Source organism: Notolepis coatsorum, assembly GCF_963971535.1.
Source record: "Notolepis coatsorum genome assembly, chromosome: 13".
Lineage (NCBI taxonomy): Eukaryota > Metazoa > Chordata > Actinopteri > Aulopiformes > Paralepididae > Notolepis > Notolepis coatsorum.
In genome coordinates, this window is record NC_140177.1 from 2,730,003 (window position 1) to 2,752,414 (window position 22,412).

General features: G+C 46.6%; 1 protein-coding gene across 2 annotated transcripts in view; it reads left to right on the forward strand.

Moving 5' to 3' along the window:
• Positions 1 to 9,169, forward strand: part of LOC311239563 (protein FAM83H-like) — a 47,453-nt gene extending 38,284 nt beyond the window's left edge. For both annotated transcript variants that reach the window (XM_084327914.1, XM_084327915.1), the window contains exons 7-8: positions 224 to 2,489; positions 6,057 to 9,169. In XM_084327914.1, the coding sequence (XP_084184040.1) occupies positions 224 to 2,489; positions 6,057 to 6,077 (2,287 nt within the window). In that variant the 3' untranslated portion in view covers positions 6,078 to 9,169. The remainder of the gene's footprint in view (positions 1 to 223; positions 2,490 to 6,056) is intronic.
• Positions 9,170 to 22,412: the final 13,243 nt, after the last annotated feature.

Sequence of the window (22,412 nt, forward strand, 5' to 3'; positions counted from 1 at the left end):
TTCACTCTCACTCTCAGAAATAGCAGGCTGATTGTGAATGACTTCGGACTTAACCCTCAGAATCTGTGGCGGTTCGTTATAGAGCTATGTATGTAATGCGTACAAAGCTCAATATATTAGCTCAATAGATTAGATAATAATTTTCGTATGGGTTATTTATTTCCTTACGTGACTTATTTTGTCTAACAGAACAAATAACAAACTGCTTTTTCTTTCTTACCAGAGAGCAGTCGTCTCAGCACTACCACGAGGGGCCTGGGCCCGGTTCTGGACACGGACACTACGACAGACATCAAGGCCGTGTGCCACACCTCGCCATAGACCAGTACTCCGACCCAAGCTTCCCATCGGAGCCCGAGCCTCCTCCTCCCGGCGGTCGAGACTACCTCTCCTCTGACGACCTGAAGCACGGCTCGGAGCACGGCGCGGCCCCGGTGGCCGGGAGGTACGGCGGAGGAGGCTCGGGCCACAAGAGACCCGCCCTGACCCAGGCGTACGCCTGCCAGAGCTCCCCGACGCACCCCCACCCCCCAGGGAAGCAAGTGTTCCCCAACCCGGCGGATCAGCAGCGGGATCCGGACTCTAGCGCCAGACAGGGCCTGAGGAGTTGGAGGATCAACTCCTACCTCAGCACTTGCGAGGACGGCGGAGAGGAGGGCCTTCCTCAACCTATGGGGTCTGATGCCTTCGAAGACCCTCAGCAATCACCCTCCGAGTCTTCCGCTCCCCGCTTTGGGTCCCGGGAGCGAGCGAATGTTCCCTCCTCCAAGCCCAGACCAGATGTACTGAGGCCACGCTTCGGGAAACCGCTCGTACCCGAGAACACCGGCAAAGAGTCCGCTTCCAGAGATCTGATCTCCTCAATCAACGACTGGAAGCACACTGCGGAGAGGGAGAGGGAGGTGGAGAGAGAGAGGGAGAGAGAGTGCGAGAGAGGAGGAACGAGGGAGGTGGGAGTGGACGTGGAGACGAGGGAGGGTCCCGACGCCTTGCTCTCCAAACACGAGTCGTTCCGCACGCGCATCAACCCGCTCCTCCAGCGCAGCTCCCGTCTCCGCTCCTCCCTCATCTTCTCCTCGTCCAAGATGGAGACACACAACAGCGGCCTGGGACTACAGACGGCCACGGAGGAGGACGAGACCTTGGACCCCCTGCGCACCAAATCCATCGTGGCCCAAATACTGGAGAAGAGGCGGTCCATGTCCCGGGAGCCCTTTGAGTGGAGGAGGAGGGCCGAGGAGGAGAAGGGGAAAGTGGAGACGCGGATCAGAGAAGAGAGTCAAATAAAAGAGGAACCTCTGAAAACCAGGGAGGAGGTTAACACTCAACAAGCCGAGGAGACGGATTCCTCCAAAGCCCAGACGGCGTCGTCGATGAACATGAACGACCCGGCCAGTCGGTTGCAGTACTTCAAGGACCTGGCCGCCAAGAGGAAATCCTCTAAGATCGGGACGGAGACGTCACTGAAGACCACAGAACCGGCCGAAACAACAAAGCCCCCTCCTCCGATCACCGCGGCTCCCAAAGTTCCGTACGCGTCCGTCGTCGCCCCGAAAGAACCGACACCGGAACCACCAAAGAAGTCGGATCTATCATCCAAACTGGCGGAGCTCGGTCGCAGGACTTCCTTCAGGGCGACCAAGCCCCCCGTGATCCTGACCAAGGCCACGGTGACCCAGCCCAAGCCCCCGGAACCGGCGCCGCTGCCGCCGACGACCCAGAAGGAGGAGAGCGCGTCGGAGAGTCAGAAGAAAGAGCCCTTCAAGCCTCTGAAGCCCCTCCCCTCGCCCAAACTCTTCAAGATCAAATCGCTGAACCCTCGGCGCATCTCCTGCGGCGAGGAGGTTCTGACGGCGGACGCCACGGACGCGGAGAAGAGCGAGCTGAAGAAAAGCCGCGCCCACAGCGCCTCCAGCATGACGCGCGCCGAGTCCAAGGACGGCCTGCAGAAGAAGAACTCGGGCTCCAACACCTCCATCAACACCATCGGCGAGGGGAAGGGCGAGGGCAAACTGGACTTCCTCAAGAAGCAGACGCAACGGTTAAAGGGATTCCTGGGGCCTAAGGATAAAGATAAGAAATCGGCGGCCGACGACAAGAGCATGAGCACCGTGCAGGAGATCGCCGTGGATTCGTCGTCGGCGAAGGACACGGGAGGCGGCGTCGCCGCCTCCGACCAATCGGCCGCCAATCATCACAAGGTGCCGCCGATAACGAGCACGTCCCGGTACCAGACGTCCGGCGGCTCGGTTCTGTTCAGCAGCAACCTGCGCGACGACACCAAGGTGATCCTGGAGCAGATCTCGGCCAACAGTCAGAAGAACCGGCTGGAGCGGGAGGAGGCGGCGGCGGCGGCGGCGGGGGGGGAGAACAACGCCGTGAAGAAGAGCCGCTTCCTGCGGCCTCAGACCAACCCCCAGGAGAGGGAGGGGCTTCTGAAGAGGATAGAGAGCATGAGGAAGGAGAAGAAGGTCTACAGCCGATTTGAGGTACTACTCTTGTCTGGACAGTAGAGAGAGGAGGGGAGTGGGAGGAGAGATAGAAAGAAGGAGTTTAGAGAGGAGGAGGAGAGTGGGAGGAGAGATAGAAAGAAGGAGTTTAGAGAGGAGGAGGAGAGTGGGAGGAGAGATAGAAAGAAGGAGTTTAGAGAGAGGAGGAGAGTGAGAAAGAAGGGGTTTAGAGAGAGGAGGAGAGTGGGAGGAGAGATAGAAAGAAGGAGTTTAGAGAGAGGAGGAGAATGGGAGGAGAGATAGAAATAAGGGGTTTAGAGAGAGGAGGAGAGTGGGAGGAGAGATGGAAAGAAGGAGTTTAGAGAGAGGAGGGGAGTGGGAGGAGAGATAGAAAGAAGGAGTTTAGAGAGGAGGGGAGTGGGAGGAGAGATAGAAAGGAGTTTAGAGAGAGGAGGAGAGTGGGAGGAGAGATAGAAAGAAGGAGTTTAGAAAGAAGAGGAGAGTGGGAGGAGAGATAGAAAGATGGAGTTTAGAGAGGAGGAGGGGAGTGGGAGGAGAGATAGAAAGAAGAAGTTTAGAGAGAGGAGTAGAGTGGGAGGAGAGATAGAAAGGAGTTTAGAGAGAGGAGAGTGGGAGGAGAGATAGAAAGGAGTTTAGAGAGAGGAGGAGAGTGGGAGGAGAGATAGAAAGAAGGAGTTTAGAGAGAGGAGGAGAGTGGGAGGAGAGATAGAAAGAAGGGGTTTAGAGAGGAGGAGAGTGGGAGGAGAGATAGAAAGAAGGAGTTTAGAGAGGAGAGTGGGAGGAGAGATAGAAAGGAGTTTAGAGAGAGGATGGGAGGAAGGAGAGATAGAAAGAAGGAGTTTAGAGAGAGGAGGAGAGTGGGAGGAGAGATAGAAAGAAGGAGTTTAGAGAGAGGAGGAGAGTGGGAGGAGAGATAGAAAGATGGAGTTTAGAGAGAGGAGGAGAGTGGGAGGAGAGATAGAAAGGAGTTTAGAGAGAGGAGGAGAGTGGGAGGAGAGATAGAAAGAAGGAGTTTAGAGAGAGGAGGAGAGTGGGAGGAGAGATAGAAAGAAGGAGTTTAGAGAGAGGAGGAGAGTGGGAGGATAGATAGAAAGAAGGAGTTTAGAGAGAGGAGGAGAGTGGGAGGAGAGATAGAAAGAAGGAGTTTAGAGAGAGGAGGAGAGATAGAAAGAAGGAGTTTAGAGAGAGGAGGAGAGTGGGAGGAGAGATAGAAAGGAGTTTAGAGAGAGGAGGAGAGTGGGAGGAGAGATAGAAAGAAGGGGTTTAGAGAGAGGAGTAGAGTGGGAGGAGAGATAGAAAGAAGGGGTTTAGAGAGAGGAGGAGAGTGGGAGGAGAGATAGAAAGAAGGGGTTTAGAAAGAGGAGGAGAGTGGGAGGAGAGATAGAAAGAAGGAGTTTAGAGAGAGGAGGAGAGTGGGAGGAGAGATAGAAAGAAGGGGTTTAGAGAGAGGAGGAGAGTGGGAGGAGAGATAGAAAGAAGGAGTTTAGAGAGAGGAGGAGAGTGGGAGGAGAGATAGAAAGAAGGAGTTTAGAGAGAGGAGGAGAGTGGGAGGAGAGATAGAAAGAAGGAGTTTAGAGAGAGGAGGAGAGTGGGAGGAGAGATAGAAAGAAGGAGTTTAGAAAGAAGAGGAGAGTGGGAGGAGAGATAGAAAGGAGTTTAGAGAGAGGAGGAGAGTGGGAGGAGAGATAGAAAGGAGTTTAGAGAGAGGAGGAGAGTGGGAGGAGAGATAGAAAGAAGGGGTTTAGAGAGAGGAGGAGAGTGGGAGGAGAGATAGAAAGAAGGAGTTTAGAGAGAGGAGGAGAGTGGGAGGAGAGATAGAAAGAAGGAGTTTAGAGAGAGGATGGGAGGAAGGGAGATAGAAGAAGGTGTTTTGTGTGAGGAGTGTGTGTGAGAGGGAGTATGAAGTGAGTTTTGAGAGAGGAGGAGTGTGAGAGGAGAGATAGAAAGAAGGTGTTTAGTGAGTGGAGGAGTGTGGGTGGTGAGTTAGAAGAAGGGAGTTTAGAGAGTGGAGGAGAGTGGGAGGAGTGATAGAAAGGAGTTTAGAAAGTGGTGGTGAGTGGGGGAGAGATTGAAAGGAGTTTAGAGAGGTGGGAGTGGGAGTGAGAGTTGTTAGAAGGTGTTTTGTGAGAGGTGGAGTGTGGAGGTGATAGAAAGAAGGTGTTTAGAGTGTGGAGGGAGAGTGGGTGGTGTGATTGAGTTGGTGTTTAGAGAGGAGGAGGTGTGGGAGGAGTGATAGAAAGGAGTTTAGAAAGTGGAGGAGAGTGGGAGGTGAGTTTGAAGAAGTGTGTTTTGAGTGGAGGAGGTGTGTGGGTGGTGTGTTTGAAAGAAGGGGTTTAGAGAGAGGAGGAGAGTGGGAGGAGAGATAGAAAGAAGGGGTTTAGAGAGGAGAGTGGGAGGAGAGATAGAAAGGAGTTTAGAGAGAGGAGGGGAGGAAGGAGAGATAGAAAGAAGGAGTTTAGAGAGGAGGAGGAGAGTGGGAGGAGAGATAGAAAGAAGGAGTTTAGAGAGGAGGAGGAGAGTGGGAGGAGAGATAGAAAGAAGGGGTTTAGAGAGAGGAGGAGAGTGGGAGGAGAGATAGAAAGGAGTTTAGAGAGAGGAGGAGAGTGGGAGGAGAGATAGAAAGAAGGAGTTTAGAGAAGAGTCATTAATCCCACAGTAGTTGTATCCAGGGGCCTAGACTGCTTTCAATACAAAGCAGATATTTCAAATGTAAAGCCCCGATCCGGAGCTTTTTGTGTCAGTTATGGGCATAATGAGATAAGATGCTTGAAGGAGTCAGTTGTTGCAAAATACAGGTCCGTTCTGCTTTAATGTTTACAAACAATTAAAATGTAACCAAAATATAATTAACGTGTATATTGAGCCGTCACATCATTAGAGCTCAGTCAATAAATATGGGCTCAATCTCAACATAATCTTCAATCCAATGAGAAACAGCTAATTCAGTAGTAGAGAAACAATTGTTCAGATTGATCATGCTCAGATTGGACAGTTAAAAACATGAACGTGTTGATTATGGTATATTTCTACATGTGGCCTCAGTTAATGTGAAAAAGATATATAAGCTGCTGTTTACATGTATTAACACTAACAGTATTGTTGATCAATAGTATTGTTCATTTTAAAATGTTGATGCTGGAACTGCGTGAGGAAGAAACTATTATTTTACATTTGAATGTTTTTATCCATGGAAAATAATACATTGTGATAAGCCGTTCACACACCACACCACACAGAATGGATCAGCTGTTTTCCATTGCTTCATATACAGCCGTTTAGTGTAATTATAGTATAGTTATAGGTCATTATCTCATATGCCTTTAGTGTTTTAAGCAGTTTCTCCCTCTCCTTTTCTTATAAACTGGGCCAGAAAAACACAAAGACGGTTTGTTACCAAGCAAAGTTGGACTGCAACACAAAACTTCAAACTAGCTAGGAGTACACACTGAGACCGTACAATGTTAATGGGGTGAGAGAAGGGGGAGAAGAGAGCGAGAGAGAGAGAGAGGAGAGAGGGGAAATGAGGGGGAGGAGAATCATATCCGGTGTCATTTACCGTTATAATCCCTGTTGTTCCGTTAACAGATGGGGAACAGCCTGGGATAGCCCCAGATGGCGGAGAGACCTTTTGTCCGGGAAGACCGTGTTTTGTGTGAGACGATCAAAAGAGAATACCCGATTCCCTCCTGTGCCAAAGACACAGACACTAACGGTCAGAACAAGAGAACATACTGACCGCAACACGCAAACGTACCTCTGCGGATTTACAGCCTTCCTGGATGTTCACACAAAAGTCGTAAAACTTGAAAAGAATCAACTTTGTCAAAACTAAAAAGAAAAGCCGAAAACATGGATGTTTCCGGAGCGGGAATGTGCCTCCGTGCCAAAGCCCTGGTGCTGCTCCTTATATGGAGACTGGGGGTGAACATCGGTCTACATTATTGGCTGCCAGGGGGTATTGTTTCACCAAAACCGGTGCCGGTTGGCCAACTTACACTTCATACCGCAGCTCAGGCTGGGCTTATATGGACGTCCACCACGTGCGAGAGAAAGTGAAGAGGAAAAGAACGAGAGCGTGAGCGCACGCCCATCGATGGTTAGAAAACAGATGAAGTCACGCCCCAATCAACAAACAAACAAGCCTGTACCTAACTGCACATGCCTAGTTGTACCCGTGCTGTGTGTCTGTGTGTGAGTGCTAGGGTGTGTGTGGAAACTTGTCTGGAAACTAGTAATGTTGAAAGTATGTCTCTTGTGTGGGTTCACTCTGTGCCAAGGGACCGCTGTGTGGCCCTCTGCAGCCCAGAGGGCTATTATTAACCCCCGGAGTCAACCAGAGAGCCGGGGGGGGGGGGGGAGGAACGACAGAGGAGGGAAGAGATGGAGAAAGTGATGAAAGGAGAAGATTTTAGTTTGGGAGATTAAAAAACCAACCCCCCCGTTTTCAGAATTCATACTTACATACATGTCTACTCACACGGTCCAAGACGGTCCATAAAATATTACTGAACATGAACAACTCCCCCAAATCCAGTGTTAACCCTTTCACTGCCACACTACAGAAGGTTAACCCTTTTCACTACCACACTACAGGCGGTTAACCTTCTGTAGTGTGGTAGTGAAAGGGCTAACCCTTTGTTGTGTGGCAGTGAAAGGGTTAACCTTCCGTATTGTCGCAGTGAAAGGATTAACCGTTTGGTAGTGCGGCAGTGAAAGGGTTAAAATTCATGTGTCATCAATCATCAATAGTATAAAGTGCTGAGGTTCTCCGTGGACAATGCATTGAGAAAGATGATGACACCCAAGGGAATGTTGCTTATACAATAGAATAAAGCTAATTTGGGAATACAAAAATAAATAAAACAAAACTTTCTACGGCTCCACACACTCAGTCTCCCATTCATTGTCTACGGAGCAGCGCTCCAGACTTTGTACTTGATGACATCACAACGTCTGAGTGTTGATTTCTCTGGTTTCTGGCTTTAATTAACAGAGAGAGAGAGAGAGAGAGAGAGAGAGAGAGAGAGAGAGAGAGAGAGAGAGTAGCTCATGTTCACAAATACCGACTGAACTTTCCTCTGCCCTGGAGATGATGACATATGGGAATTCTTAATTCGGGTGGTTTTTCCCCCTTCGAAAAGGGAGAGAGAAACCCATAGAGCAAATGAAAGAACACTTGATGTTGTATATAGTGTAGTTAGTGTGTAATTCAGCCCAGTACTTCTTGACGCAGTACCGATAAGAGTTTCCATAGAATGTGGAGCTCGCGACGCACGCAGGGCTCTATGGTGTAGGTTTTTCCACCGAGCGATTGTGCTGCCGAGGTGGAAAATGTGGTCATGGTCCAGGAAAAAAAGAAAAAAAACAAGGAGCAGGATCTGGGGAAAAAGATCCCTAATTTGAATCTCAAGTTTGCACACGTTGCAGCAGCAACCTTTAAAAGTTATAGCTGGTATGAATTAGTTTTAGGCACATTTCTATTAAAATGGTAGCTATAGCACTGTGTAGAGCAGTGTGGTGAGAGAGAGAGAGAGGAGAGAGAGAGAGAGAGAGAGAGAGAGAGAGAGAGAGAGAGAGAGAGAGGTACTGTATGTACCTTAAGGTGTGGCTCCGCTTCTTAGGACCAGCTCTCGGGGAGGGGCGTGGCCTGCTGAGGGCGCGGGACCGCACTAATAACTAACCTCACACTATCCACCGGCTCACGTGGAAAGAAGTCAAGTCCAAGGAGAACGAGCCGCCACACCCCTGCTGCCTTAAAACCCTTTCACTGCCACACACTACAAGAAGGTTAACCTGTAGTCTGTAGTGCCGCGGTAGTGAAAGGGTTAACCCTTTGTCGTCGTGTGGTAGTGAAAGGGTTAATCAATGTTGTGGTGGGACTCGTAGAAGACGTGCGTCTGTGGTTATTCCCCCCCCCCCCCCTTCCTGCAATATGTTAGATCAGTCACTGCACCTTTACAGGAAAGGGAAGGAAGTATGGATGGATGGCTTTTTTTTTATTTTATTTTTTACATCCGTACAGTGCCGGAGCAGGGGCCATGTTTCCTTGCATTAGTGGCTTAACTTCTCAGACCTACGCCCCTCTTCTTAAGCCGGACCGCGGACCTGTCAGACGGGGTCCGTCTGGTGGAATGTGTCGTTGTTATTATTACACCAGCCATTTAGCCTGGCTGTGGCACGTCGAACAATAATAGCCTGTGAATCTTTCAACCGTTCCTGGATCTCTCTGCCGTTCCGTCTCCCCGGTGTGGTTACCGACCGTATAATTAACGTTCTTCTCACACCACCGATTTAGGGCCGACGCCGGTATACGCTGCTGAACACCGGCCCGGGGCATCTCAACCACCACCACCACACCAGTGCCGTTCCTCTCCGGTGTGGTTACCGTATCGTTTAACGTCGTGGGCTGAGGCCTAACCTGCTCCAATGCTGTATGGAACACTTAGGGATATTGTTGTAAATAGGATATAAATAGAGGGTTGGTTGATACTATGACTAACAGGTGCTGATCAGTGATCACTGTCTCCTTAAGTGCCTTGTTTTCCAGTTAATGTAATAGAAAGAAAGAGATAATAATAAAAAAAAAAAAAATAGCATTAGGGGAATTTGCACAGGGAAATCCTTCTCTTATAAAACAGGACTATGCTGTATATTCTGTTATATTGCAACAAAAAGTGTCTTCTATTAAAAATCTTTACAAAACAGTTGATTGTGTTGATTATTGATGGGTCGTGTTGATTATTGATTTATGATTGCGTGGCATGACAAGTGTAGGCAAACTATGCGTGTATATGTTTTCATTTGTTTAGGATTTACAAAATAATACCCCCAGGCGATGAAAGTTGTTCAAAATTAACTTTATTGAATCTGTTAATAAATATGTCCACAAAACCAAACTGCGGCAGCAAACAATGCTGTTAAAAAGAAAACAATCGTCTTGAAACAGAGACCCTTGTGTTAAAGAGGCACTTCGCCTAAAAAACAATGCTGGTTTATTGTGGGACATAATCTCACACACATCCAACACCTCTAAACAGTTTTGCACACATTCATTTTGAGTAAATTAGTTTGAATATGTTACCGTGTTGTATTATTTACAGCTCAATAAAATGATAAGGTGGCAGTCCCTATAAGACAATGTATTTTTTCTACATCCGTTCATGTAATTAACACATGGATTCAATGTCCCTGATGACATCACTGGTGGCCATGTTCAAAGTAATTTACTCTCAATAACTGTCAAACTAAATTAATGTGTGCAACACTTTAGACTTTTAGGTTGTGTGTGAGATTATGTGCAAAATAAAAGCATAAATAGGGTCTGTTTAGACAGTGAGGTGGCGATGTGTCGCAGATAATACAACTACAAGTATGATTATATAATATATATATTTTATTAAAAATAAAATTTATATAAAATAATAATTATTATTTTTTTAATCAAAAAAAAGTTGGCAGGTAAGAAATATGCTTGGCGGGTAGATTCTTCCCATCTACCCGCCACTGGCCGGTGAGTCAAAAAGTTAATTTCGCCCCCTGCTTGTGCTAATAAAAGCAGGACCTCTCTAATAATAAACTCTACTTCAACTGCTGCCTCTCGCTCCTTCTGTCTCTTCACCGTCTCCACTTCCTCCTCTAGGTGGCGTAGGTGAGTCAACTTCCGCTGTTCAACAGAACGAGAACAGATCACACGGACGGAACGTCAAAAAAAAACGTTTGTGTGCACTGCATACATTGATGGACATTTGAATCCCCCAATGATGAGATGATAGGATCCAAATATTCAGTGTCATCAGGATTGGTTTCCCCCCCCCCCCCCCCCCCCACACACACACAGTCAAGTACTCACCTGTTGCTAACGCCACCTCTGCCACCTCGCCAGCATTCTCCATTTCAGCTGGAAGCCTCTTTAATGTCTGATGAGAGATATAAGAACATCAGTCATTCATTCATCATTCATTTTGAATCAGTCATCCGTCATTCATCATTCATCTTGCTACCCAGGTGCTATGTAAATAGAACATGTCATAGCTAGTCAAAATCAGTGGAGATGTTTGTTATTTCAAAAGACAAGGCTAGATGACGTGACGTTTATCGACTTAGCTCGTCTCATTTTCAATGAGAGCAATTTAACCACGTTTCTGGTCCCGACGATTTGACTATTGTCAACATATTAGTAACACAAAATGGTAACAAGGACAACAACAGTCAAAACATGTGCAAGATGAGGACTGAACTCAAACTAGAAAGAAACAGACTAAGAAACGACGTAAACTCCATGATCAAAACTGCAAAAAAGAATTTCATCAATGACAAAACTGAGGAAAACAAAAACAAACCACGTGAACTTTGGAAATTACTCAATAATCAACTAGGATGCAGTAAAAAACTTAAAACCAGATTCTCAAACATAAACATAAAAACGGACAACACGCTCATCACAGACAAGCTGGATGTAGCCAATTACTTAAACATTTTCTTCACAAACATAGCCACAACACTGGTAAACAAACTACCCTCCCACTCAGGGCTTTATGGGGTAGAACACATAGTAGCTTACTACAAAAACCTAGGGGTCCGCAAGGACGACTTCAAGCTGGAAATGGTAACAACAGATGAGGTACTCAATAAACTGAGCGCCCTCCAACCTAACAAGGCCACTGGCCATGACAACATCCCCTCCAAATTCCTCAGAGACTCAGCAGCCGCCATCACCCCAATCATCACACACATAATAAACCTCTCCATAAAACAGGGACACGTCCCCAAGGACTTCAAAATTGCGAGGGTGACCCCTCTGCACAAAAAGGGCAGCAAATTAGACCCAGGCAACTACCGCCCTGTTTCTATTCTCACCTCCATCTCGAAAGTCATGGAAAAAATAGTCTACGAACAGGTCGAAAAGTACCTAGCGGAAAAAAATCGAATCTACGAATTCCAATCTGGTTTCAGAACATCCCACTCCACTGACACATGCCTTCTCTATTTGAATGACCACATCAAACAAGAGGTGGACGCAGGCAAATACTGCGGCATGGTCATGCTGGACCTACAAAAGGCCTTTGACACGGTCAATCACTCCATTCTGATTGACAAGCTAAAAGCAATTGGTTTTGATAGTCTATCAGTGAGCTGGATGCAATCCTACCTTGAGGGGAGGGAACAGATGGTGGAGGTAAACGGTACCCTATCCCCCCCTCTCACAGTGAGCTGTGGTGTTCCACAAGGAAGCATACTAGGACCGCTACTGTTCCTAATTTATGCAAATGACATGTCGTCAGCTTGTGACTGCAACTTGTTCCTGTTTGCGGACGACTCAGCCCTGCTGGTCTCTGACAAGAACAAGTTACAGGTTGAAAAAACCCTCAGCTCGGAACTAGGCAGAATCTGCATATGGCTCGCTGATAACAAACTATCATTACACATGGGCAAAACAGAGTCCATTCTCTTCGGCTCAAATAACAAACTCAGCAAGACCGACGGCTTCTCAGTTACAGTGGGTGACAATATTGTCACAAGGAAAGATGAAATTACCTACCTGGGTTCCATCCTAGAGGCTAATCTCTCCTGTGACAAAATGGCATCCAATGTAATAAAAAAAGTCAACCAACGAACTCGATTCTTGTACCGGATCTCCTCTCTGGTAAACAAGAATACCCTGAAGACTCTGGCAGGAGCACTCATTCAGGGGTACTACGACTATGCTTGCACCTCATGGTACCAAAGCACCTCAAAGGCGCTAAAAACAAAATTACAAACATCTCAAAACAAACTGGTCAGACTACTGCTTGACCTTACTCCTAGAACCCACCTCACCCCTGCCCACTTTGACAACCTAGGATGGCTTAGAGTAGATGACAGAGTACAGCAACTTGCAATGGGCCTGGTCTACAAGATACACTACACGACCAAGGTACCCATGTACATGGCAAAATACTTCCCAAAGGTCAGTGAATACCACGATCACAACACCAGAGGGAGCTCCACAAATCATGTTAAACCCAGATTCGGCTCAAATAAGGGACTAAACACGTTTCGCAATTATGCCACATCAATGTGGAACGCCCTACCCAAAGCTGTAAAGGAATGTGGATCACTACCCACTTTCAAAACCTCTCTCAAGAGACACCTACGGGAGACTGCAATTCAACACTGGCCCCTGTAAATATCCTAACCCAACCCCCTCCAATGTACAGTCATTTACCTAGTATGGTTTTGTCAATAGTCCAATGTACAATTTTGTTTGTTTGTACAGAGTCTCCCCCCCCCCCCCTCAATGTACAGTTTTGCTTGTTTATACAGTGTGCCCCCCCCCCCCCCCCCAACCACCTCCAATGTAAATTACCCAGTATGGTTGTCAATATCCCAGTGTACCCAACCCCCCCCCCCACCCAACCTCCTCCAATGTACAGTTTCTACGTCAAATGTATATACTCCCTTTTCTTGACTCCTTCTGTATCACAAACAGTACTGTATTTGCAAATCTGGTATGTCATAAATGTATAGATGTAGCAGTACTGACTATCTGTATGTCATGTATGTCATATATGTCCTGATGAATTGAAAATGGGGGACCCTGATGTAAACAAGACGAAAGTCTTTCTCTGGTCTGCATCCCCTTAACAATTGTGTGTATTGAGCTGTACTGTATTGTACCCATTCTGCAATCTGTTAATAAAGTTTTCAATCAATCAATCAATCAAACCGCGTGAGATGATGTGATTAAAGTTAACAGAGGAAGGGGCGACAACGGGTGCTCTACTTAGCTTCTACCTAAATGTACCTATCTCAAACCCCGCCCTCTTTTCTTGATCCTCCAATCACAATGAGGGAAGCAATAGTTGTGATCGGAGGATCAAGGAAAGAGGGCGGGGTTTGAGGTAAATTCAAAGACAAAGACAGACTCACACAGACAAAGTGGAGATTCTTATGCTGCTGCATCAGCTGGTTTTCAAACCCCATCCTGCAAGAAGAAAGTTAGCTTTTAATAATCAACTTAAAAATATATAAAAAGAAATCTTTTTAAACCTTTCACTACCACACTACAAAGGGTTAACACTTTCACTACCACACTACAGAAGGTTAACCGTTCACTACCACATTACAGAAGGTTAACCTTTCACTACCACACTACAAAGGGTTAACCTTTCACTACCACACTACAAAGGGTTAACCTTTCACCATCACACTACAAAGGGTTGACCCTTTCACTACCACACTACAAAGGGTTAACCTTTCACTACCACACTACAGACGGTTAACCCTTTCACTACCACAATACAGACGGGTAACCCTTTCACTACCACACTACAGACAGTTAACCCTTTCACTACCATACTACAGAAGGCTAACCTTTTCCTACCACACTACAGCAGGTTAACCTTTCACTACCACACTACAGAAGGTTAACCCTTTCACTACCACACTACAGAAGGTTAACCTTTCACTACCACACTACAGAAGGTTAACCTTTCACTACCACACTACAAAGGGTTAACCTTTCACTACCACACTACAAAGGGTTAACCCTTTCACCATCACACTACAAAGGGTTAACCCTTTCACTACCACACTACAAAGGGTTAACCTTTCACTACCACACTACGGACGGTTAACCCTTTCACTACCACACTACAGACGGTTAACCCTTTCACTACCACACTACAGACAGTTAACCCTTTCACTACCACACTACAGAAGGCTAACCTTTCACTACCACACTACAGACAGTTAACCTTTCACTACCACACTACAGACGGTTAACCCTTCCACTACCACACTACAGACAGTTAACCTTTCACTACCACACTACAGACGGTTAACCCTTTCACTACCACACTACAGACGGTTAACCCTTCCACTACCACACTACAGAAGGTTAACCTTTCACTACCACACTACAGAAGGTTAACCCTTTCACTACCACACTACAGCAGGTTAACCCTTCACCATCACACTACAAAGGGTTAACCCTTTCACTACCACACTACAGAAGGTTAACCTTTCACTACCACACTACAGAAGGTTAACCTTTCACTACCACACTACAAAGGGTTAACCTTTCACTACCACACTACAAAGGGTTAACCCTTTCACCATCACACTACAAATGGTTAACCCTTTCACTACCACACTACAAAGGGTTAACCTTTCACTACCACACTACGGACGGTTAACCCTTTCACTACCACACTACAGACGGTTAACCCTTTCACTACCACACTACAGACAGTTAACCTTTCACTACCACACTACAGACGGTTAACCCTTCCACTGCCACACTACAGACAGTTAACCTTTCACTACCACACTACAGACGGTTAACCCTTCCACTACCACCCTACAGAAGGTTAACCTTTCACTACCACACTACAGAAGGTTAACCCTTTCACTACCACACTACAGAAGGTTAACCCTTTCACTACCACACTACAGAAGGTTAACCTTTCACTACCACATTACAAAGGGTTAACCCTTTCACTATCACACTACAGAAGGTTAACCTTTCACTACCACACTACAGAATGTTAACCTTTCACTACCACACTACAGAAGGTTAACCCTTTCACTACCACACTACAGAAGGTTAACCATTTCACTACCACACTACAGAAGGTTAACCTTTCACTACCACATTACAAAGGGTTAACCCTTTCACTATCACACTACAGAGGGTTAACCTTTCACTACCACACTACAGACAGTTAACCTTTCACTACCACACTACAGAAGGTTAACCTTTCACTACCACACTACAGAATGTTAACCTTTCACTACCACACTACAGAAGGTTAACCTTTCACTACCACACTACAGAAGGTTAACCCTTTCACTACCACACTACAGAAGGTTAACCTTTCACTACCACACTACAGAAGGTTAGCCCTTTCACTACCACACTACAGAAGGTTAACCCTTTCACTACCACACTACGGACGGTTAACCGGCTGTTTGCCCTCCTTCCCTCTATATGAATCCCCATCAGGTCTAATAGGGTCAAGAACAACCTCTTCTGTACCACAGTGACTGGAATAAGCAGACTTGGCACTGTGTAGAGACTCTGCAGTTTATTATTAATTTATTATTATAATTTTGTTTACAAATGACTATACCAGAGACTGTGAAATACTATTTTCACAGCAGCCATTTTGACTTGTCATAGATGGGTAAACAAAGGTATAGAGTTGGAGTTACCGCTGCTGTGTGTGTGTGTGTGTGTGTGTGTGTGTGTGTGTGTGTGTGTGTGTGTGTGTGTGTGTGTGTGTGTGTGTGTGTGCGTGCGTGTGTGTGTGTGTGTGTGAGAGTTACCGCTGCTGTGTGTGTTTCAGTTTGACCTCCTGGATCTGACTCCTGATCTGCTCTATCAGCTCCTCACTGTTCTTATTCTGCTGCAGCTGCCTGGAGAACACACACACACACACACACACACACACACACACACACACACACACACACACACACACACACACACACACACACACACACATCCATACACACACACATCCATACACACACACACACACACACACACAGACACACACACATCCATACACACACACACACACACACCCATACACACACGCACCCACACGCACGCACACACACACACACACACACACACACACACACACACACACACACACACACAGACACACACACACACACACACACATCCATACACACATGTTATATATTTTAATATTTATAATTCTGGTGTACACTACCAAGCTACTATACTATTTATAAACCTTTTCAGAAGAGTTACGTTACCAGGGGAACAGCTTTGGCTGTTCAGTGACTGTATTAACATACATTACATGGGGACATACACTGGGGCCCATCCATAATGTATGTGTTGTAAGGTTATAAAAGGTCTATAAACACGGTCATGTTGTTGTTGTTTTTTACCTTTATTTCACCAGGTAAGAAGCTTGAGCTCAAAGAGCTCTTTTTAGAGCAACACCTGACATAAAACAACAACAAACAACCATACAGGACAGTAAATGAAGTTCAAGTTCAAGTTCAAGTTCTTTAATAGTTGTCATACAGAAGTACAGAATACTTTCATACAAAATGCTTCTTACTGTTACGCTCCAGAGACTGTGCTAGACAAGATAGTATCAAATAACATAATAACATAATATAGCATGAATTTAGAAGAAGAAAATGAGGTCACAGTTGTTCGGTATAGACATATGTACAATGTTCTGAGTTACCATATAATATACAATACACAACTATGCAGTGTACTAATGTACAGTACTATCTAGTGCAAAGCAGAAATGGGATGAGGTACAATTTTAGGTACAATTTACAGTAAGGTGTACGAGTTGTAGTGCAATCCTTCATCCATAAATATAAAGTGTGGGGAGTGGGTGCTACAGTGTGTTTGTTTAAAGTGGGTGTGTGCTATAAAGTGTGTGTAGTGGGTGCTACAGTGTGTTTGTTTAAAGTGAGTGTGTGCGTGTGGATGTGTGTGCTATGTGTGTTTGGTGGTTGTTGTTGTGTAGTGTTCATTCATTGTTCGTTTAGCAGCCTGATGGCCTGGGGATAGAAGCTACTTCTGAGTCTTTCTGTGCTCGCCTTGAGACTCCTGTATCGCTTGCCTGACGGCAGCAGTTCAAAGAGGCAGTTGTTCGGGTGGCTCGAGTCCTTAATAATTCTCTTAGCCTTCCCCTTGCAACGCTTGTAGTAAATGTTCTGGAGGGTGGGGAGCCCCCCTCCGATTGTGCGTTCGGCTGAACGTGTCACTCTTTGTAGTCTGCTTTGGTCTTTTGCAGTGCTATTCCCAAACCAGGAGGTGATGTTGCCGGTCAAGATGCTCTCTATTGTACATGAGTAGAAGTTCTTAAGGATCTTCTGGCTGACTTGGAACTTCCTTAGGCGCCTGAGGAAGTAGAGGCGTTGTCGTGCCTTCTTCACCACACTGTTAATGTGTATGGTCCATTTCAAGTCCTCGGATATGTGGGCTCCGAGGTACTTGAAGCTGTTGACTCTCTCAACCGGTGCCCCGTCGATGCTGAGGGGGCTGTAGTCCTTGACCCCCGACCTCCTGAAGTCCACAATCATCTCCTTTGTTTTGCTGACGTTCAGGGAGAGGCTGTTTTCCTGGCACCATCCCGCCAGGACCTTGACCTCTTCCAGGTAGGCCCTCTCGTCGTTGGCAGAGATCAGGCCCACCACCACTGTGTCGTCAGCAAATTTGACGATTGTATTGCTACTCCGCTGAGCCACACAGTCGTGTGTGTACAGGGAGTAGAGGAGGGGACTCAGAACACAGCCCTGGGGGGCCCCTATGTTGAGGGTGATGGATGAGGAGGTGCAGTTGCCTGCTCTCACCACCTGGGGTCTGCCAGTCAGGAAGTCCAAGACCCACTGGCAGAGGTCATAGCCCAAGCCCAGGTCCCTGAGCTTGGCTATGAGTATGGAGGGGACTATGGTATTGAATGCCGAGCTGTAGTCGATGAATAGCATTCTCACATAGTTCCCCTGCCTCTTGTCCAGGTGTGATGCTGCTGTGTGCAGCACATGGGATATGGCGTCCTCCGTGGACCTGTTGGGGCGGTATGCAAATTGCAGGGGGTCCATGTTGATGGGGAGGGAGGAGCAGATGTAGCCCTTTACTAGCTTCTCAAAGCACTTCATGGCTATGGAGGTGAGAGCTACAGGGCGGTAGTCGTTGAGGCAAGCAGGCTTGGATTTTTTGGGTACAGGGATAATAGTGGACTTCTTCAGGCAGGTGGGGATGACAGCCTGTTCTAAGGACAGGTTAAATATGTCAGTGAATACTGGGGCCAGTTGGTCGGCACAGACTTTTAGGACGCGGCCGGGGATGCCGTCCGGACCTGCTGCCTTCCTGATATTCACTTTTTTAAAGGTCCGCCTCACCTCATGCTCTGTTACCCTGAACACTGCGCCTCCATCAGCAGCCGACCCCCCCCCCCCCATTGCCGAGGCTTGTGAGCTGGTGTTGTTATTACCAGCATCAAACCTCGCATAGAAGGTATTGAGGTCGTTTGCTAAGGAGATGTCACTGTTCAGTTTGAGGGAGGCGCCTTTGTAGTCTGTCATCGTTTTGAGCCCCTGCCACATAGCTCTAGAGTCAGCTTGTTCAAACTGGAGTTCAATTTTATCCCTGTAGCGTCGTTTGGCCTCTGTCACTGTCCTCCTTACGTTGTGTTGCGCCACCTTGTGGTCGTTCATGTTGCCTGCCACTAGGCCGTCATTGTATGCTTTGGTGCGCTCTCTCAGAGCTTCACGGACGGATTTGTCTACCCAGGGTTTTTGATTTGGGTAAACTTTCATTTTGGTAGTGGGGATTGTTTCTTTCACCCTAGTACAGACATAGTCCAGCACTGTCTCCGTGTAGGCATTAATGTTATCTGTGTCGCGGAATACAATCCAGTCTGTGTTGTGAAACACTGACACTAGTGTATCCTCTGACGTCACATCCCATTTCTGCACCTCTCGCGAGACTACGGGAGTACTTTTAATTCTTTGTCTGTACTTTGGTGTAAGGAAAATGGATGCGTGATCTGACTTGCTAAAGCCACTATCAGAATGAGCCTTGTAGCCACCTTTAAATTGCGTGTAACAGTGATCTAGGATGTTACCGCCTCTGGTGTTGCAAGTCACATGCTGGTAGAAATCAGGCAATACCTTTCTCAGATTGGCGCTATTGAAATCTCCCAGTACTAAAATGGCGGCGTTAACGTTCGTCGCTTGTATATTGTTTACCTCGTCGTGTAGTCTGGAGAGCGCGGCGTTGTTGTTGGCTTGCGGTGGAATATACACTCCGACCAGGATGATCGCCGTTAACTCCCTCGGGAGGAAGAAAGGACGACACTTGATGGTTATATATTCCAGTTCTGGGGAGCAGTGATTGGATAATTCCTTCACATTCGTTGGATCACTCCAATTTTTGTTAAACATGAAGGCAATACCTCCACCACGTTGTTTACCGGACTCTGATTGTGTCCGATCCTTCCTATGGATAAAGAAATGATCCGCTGGTTGAATCGCGTGATCTGGAACCTCCGGCGTGAGCCACGTTTCGGTGAAGCAGAGAACGTTGCAGTCCCTAACGTCTCTTTGGTATTGAATCCTTGCTCGGATATCATCCAGTTTATTGTCAATTGATTGTACATTGGCTAGCAATATACTGGGCAATGGCGTTCGGTGGCGTCTGGATCTCAGCCTGTTACGGATCCCAGCTCTCTTCCCACGCCGTCTGGTTCGTTTGTTCCTGGGATCAAGGAACAAAGGCTCTGGTCCCATTCTCCGGAGAATCTCAACAGGCCATTGTTGCGGTTCGGAAAGCTGGTCCAGGGAGTAATCCAATCGGTAAGTTTCCCGTAATCCGATGTCTATAAGTGACTGACGGTCATACACATTAAATGCACCTACTGTTGGTACAGACAAAACTCTTAAAACTATAAATATTAACAAAAGTAAGCACAGTCTCGACGGAGCGAACAGAAAGGCAGCCGGACGTTGCAGCGCCATTCTCATCGCTCATAGACAAAGGACAAAAAGAGAAAGATAAAAAGAGCAAGCAGCAGCCTGGGAGAGCAAATGCTTAACACTCCCATATCGGCCATTAAAAGGTCAGTAATTAGTGTTTTAAAACTGTGCAAAGTAATAAAAGCCTGGAGTTTAAGAGATGTTTGAAGTCCATTCCAGGTAAACGGAGCAGAGTCCACAAAAGCCCTCTTCCCATGCTGGCAAAGGTACTGTGAATTTGAATTTACTGAAGTCATGCCGAGTAAAAGCAACTGAATAAAAGAAAAAAAGATCCCCAGCCCTCTGGAGCTATGGATTTAATATCAAAGATTTATGCTCAATTCATTGATACCTGCTTTACAATGTCTGTGGTTGATGTGCTGTACCTTGGGTGAAATCATGATGCCATACTGCCATCTAGTGGTACATGTGATAAGCTAATAAGGGGGCCTGTTGGCGTGTTCCTTTTTCACAAGCCAGTAGTGCAAGAATGTGACAATTTGACCATGTGACCGCGGCAACGCGGGAGAGCGGCAGTGCGGAAATAGGCTGTCTCTAAGACAAACTCTAACCTTAACCAGCTCCTTAACAGCGCCTAAACTTAACCGTTCTAACCTTAACCAACTCCGAAACAATGCCTAACCTTAACCTTAACCATGCCTAACCTTAACCATAGAAAGAATATTGCCATTCTCTAAGACAAACTCTAACCTTAACCAGCTCCTTAACAGCGCCTAAACTTAACCGTTCTAACCTTAACCAACTCCGAAACAATGCCTAACCTTAACCTTAACCTTAACCATGCCTAACCTTAACCGGCGAAAGAATACACGTTAAAAAAAAAATCACGTTAAAAAAAAAAAATTGATGGGATTCGAACTCGTCAACAACGGACCGCAGGACCGCTGCTCTGCCAGGTGAGCTGAAGCGCAGAATGAAAATCATGGCGGATTACTAGGGCGGTTACATAATTCCGCTCGCGCTCTGCCGCTCCGCTCGCTCTGCCGTTCTGCTCTGCGGTTGCCGCGCCTGCCGCGGGGCATGGCGCAGCCAATCAGGGAAAATGCGGAAGCAAAAGCAGCACTACTGACTTGGCATTAAAGGATAACTCCACTATTTTGGGAAATTAGCTTATTTAACATCTTCCCTGGAGTTAGACAAGAAGATGCATACCTTTTTTGTCTCTGTGCGTGCATTTTAGCTTTGGGAATAGATGCTCCGTTAGCATAGCTTAGCTTCATCACTGGAAGTGAGGCAGGACAGTAGCCTTACAGTGCCTTACAGTGTATTGCAAGGTCTGACATTGACCAAACTTGATATGCATGACCTTGGTGGGCTCTAGGTCAACTCCTGAAAAGGGGGTCAATGTCAGACTTTGCAATCAAAAGTTAGGGGGCTAATAACCCTTGCCATAATTTCAGTGCGCCCCTAACTTTTGATTGCAAGGTCTGACATTGACCCCCTTTTCAGGAGTTGACCTAGAGCTCACCAAGGTCATGCATATCAAGTTTGGTCAATGTCAGACCTTGCAATACACTGTAAGGCACTGTAAGGCTACTGTCCTGCCTCACTTCCAGTGATGAAGCTAAGCTATGCTAACGGAGCATCTATTCCCAAAGCTAAAATGCACGCACAGAGACAAAAAAGGTATGCATCTTCTTGTCTAACTCCAGGGAAGATGTTAAATAAGCTAATTTCCCAAAATAGTGGAGTTATCCTTTAAGCAATAGGCGGCCTGTTGGGCCTCACAATCATAGGGCCGAGAACCAGGACAAAGGAAAACGTGTTGCTCAGTCACGCCCCGTTACACCCCGTAGCAAAACACTGTGCATTGCAGTTTGTGGGGTATCACTCTGGAATGGTCTGGAGGTGTGTAAAGTGTCACAGCCAACTAGTGACACTGGTTAGTATGACATCCTGTTCTTTTTTTTTTTAAACTTTGGCCATTCCGCTGGCTCTTTTTGCGTTTATCGCTCTTTTCCTCTGGTCAAGTGTGACCGACAGAAACAGGTTGAATGGGGGTAGATGGGGGAAGACACTCTGAGAAAGTTACGGCTACAGTCCGGGAATCGAACTTGCTACCCCAGATCCGTGACGAGCACGGTTGTCCCCGGCGCCGAAATAGCGCTCGAGGTACGCGGTGAGCTACTGGAGCTCCCCTGACATCCTGTTCTTATGTATGAGTATGAGGAATGTCTGTAGATTCTTCCTCCCACTTGTGAAAAAACTGTGAGAACTATGGACTGTGGACTCTGGAACCGTAACTTGTGTACACTACAATATCTTGCGTGATCTTGGAGAGTGGAGTCAATGGAATCAATACAATAGGTTTATTGTATATATTTGTTATAAATCTAGGCATATGTTACTATAGGTGTCTAGATGTAATATGTATTCTGGCTGGTAATGCCCCGTCAGAAAGGAATTGAGAATAAACAA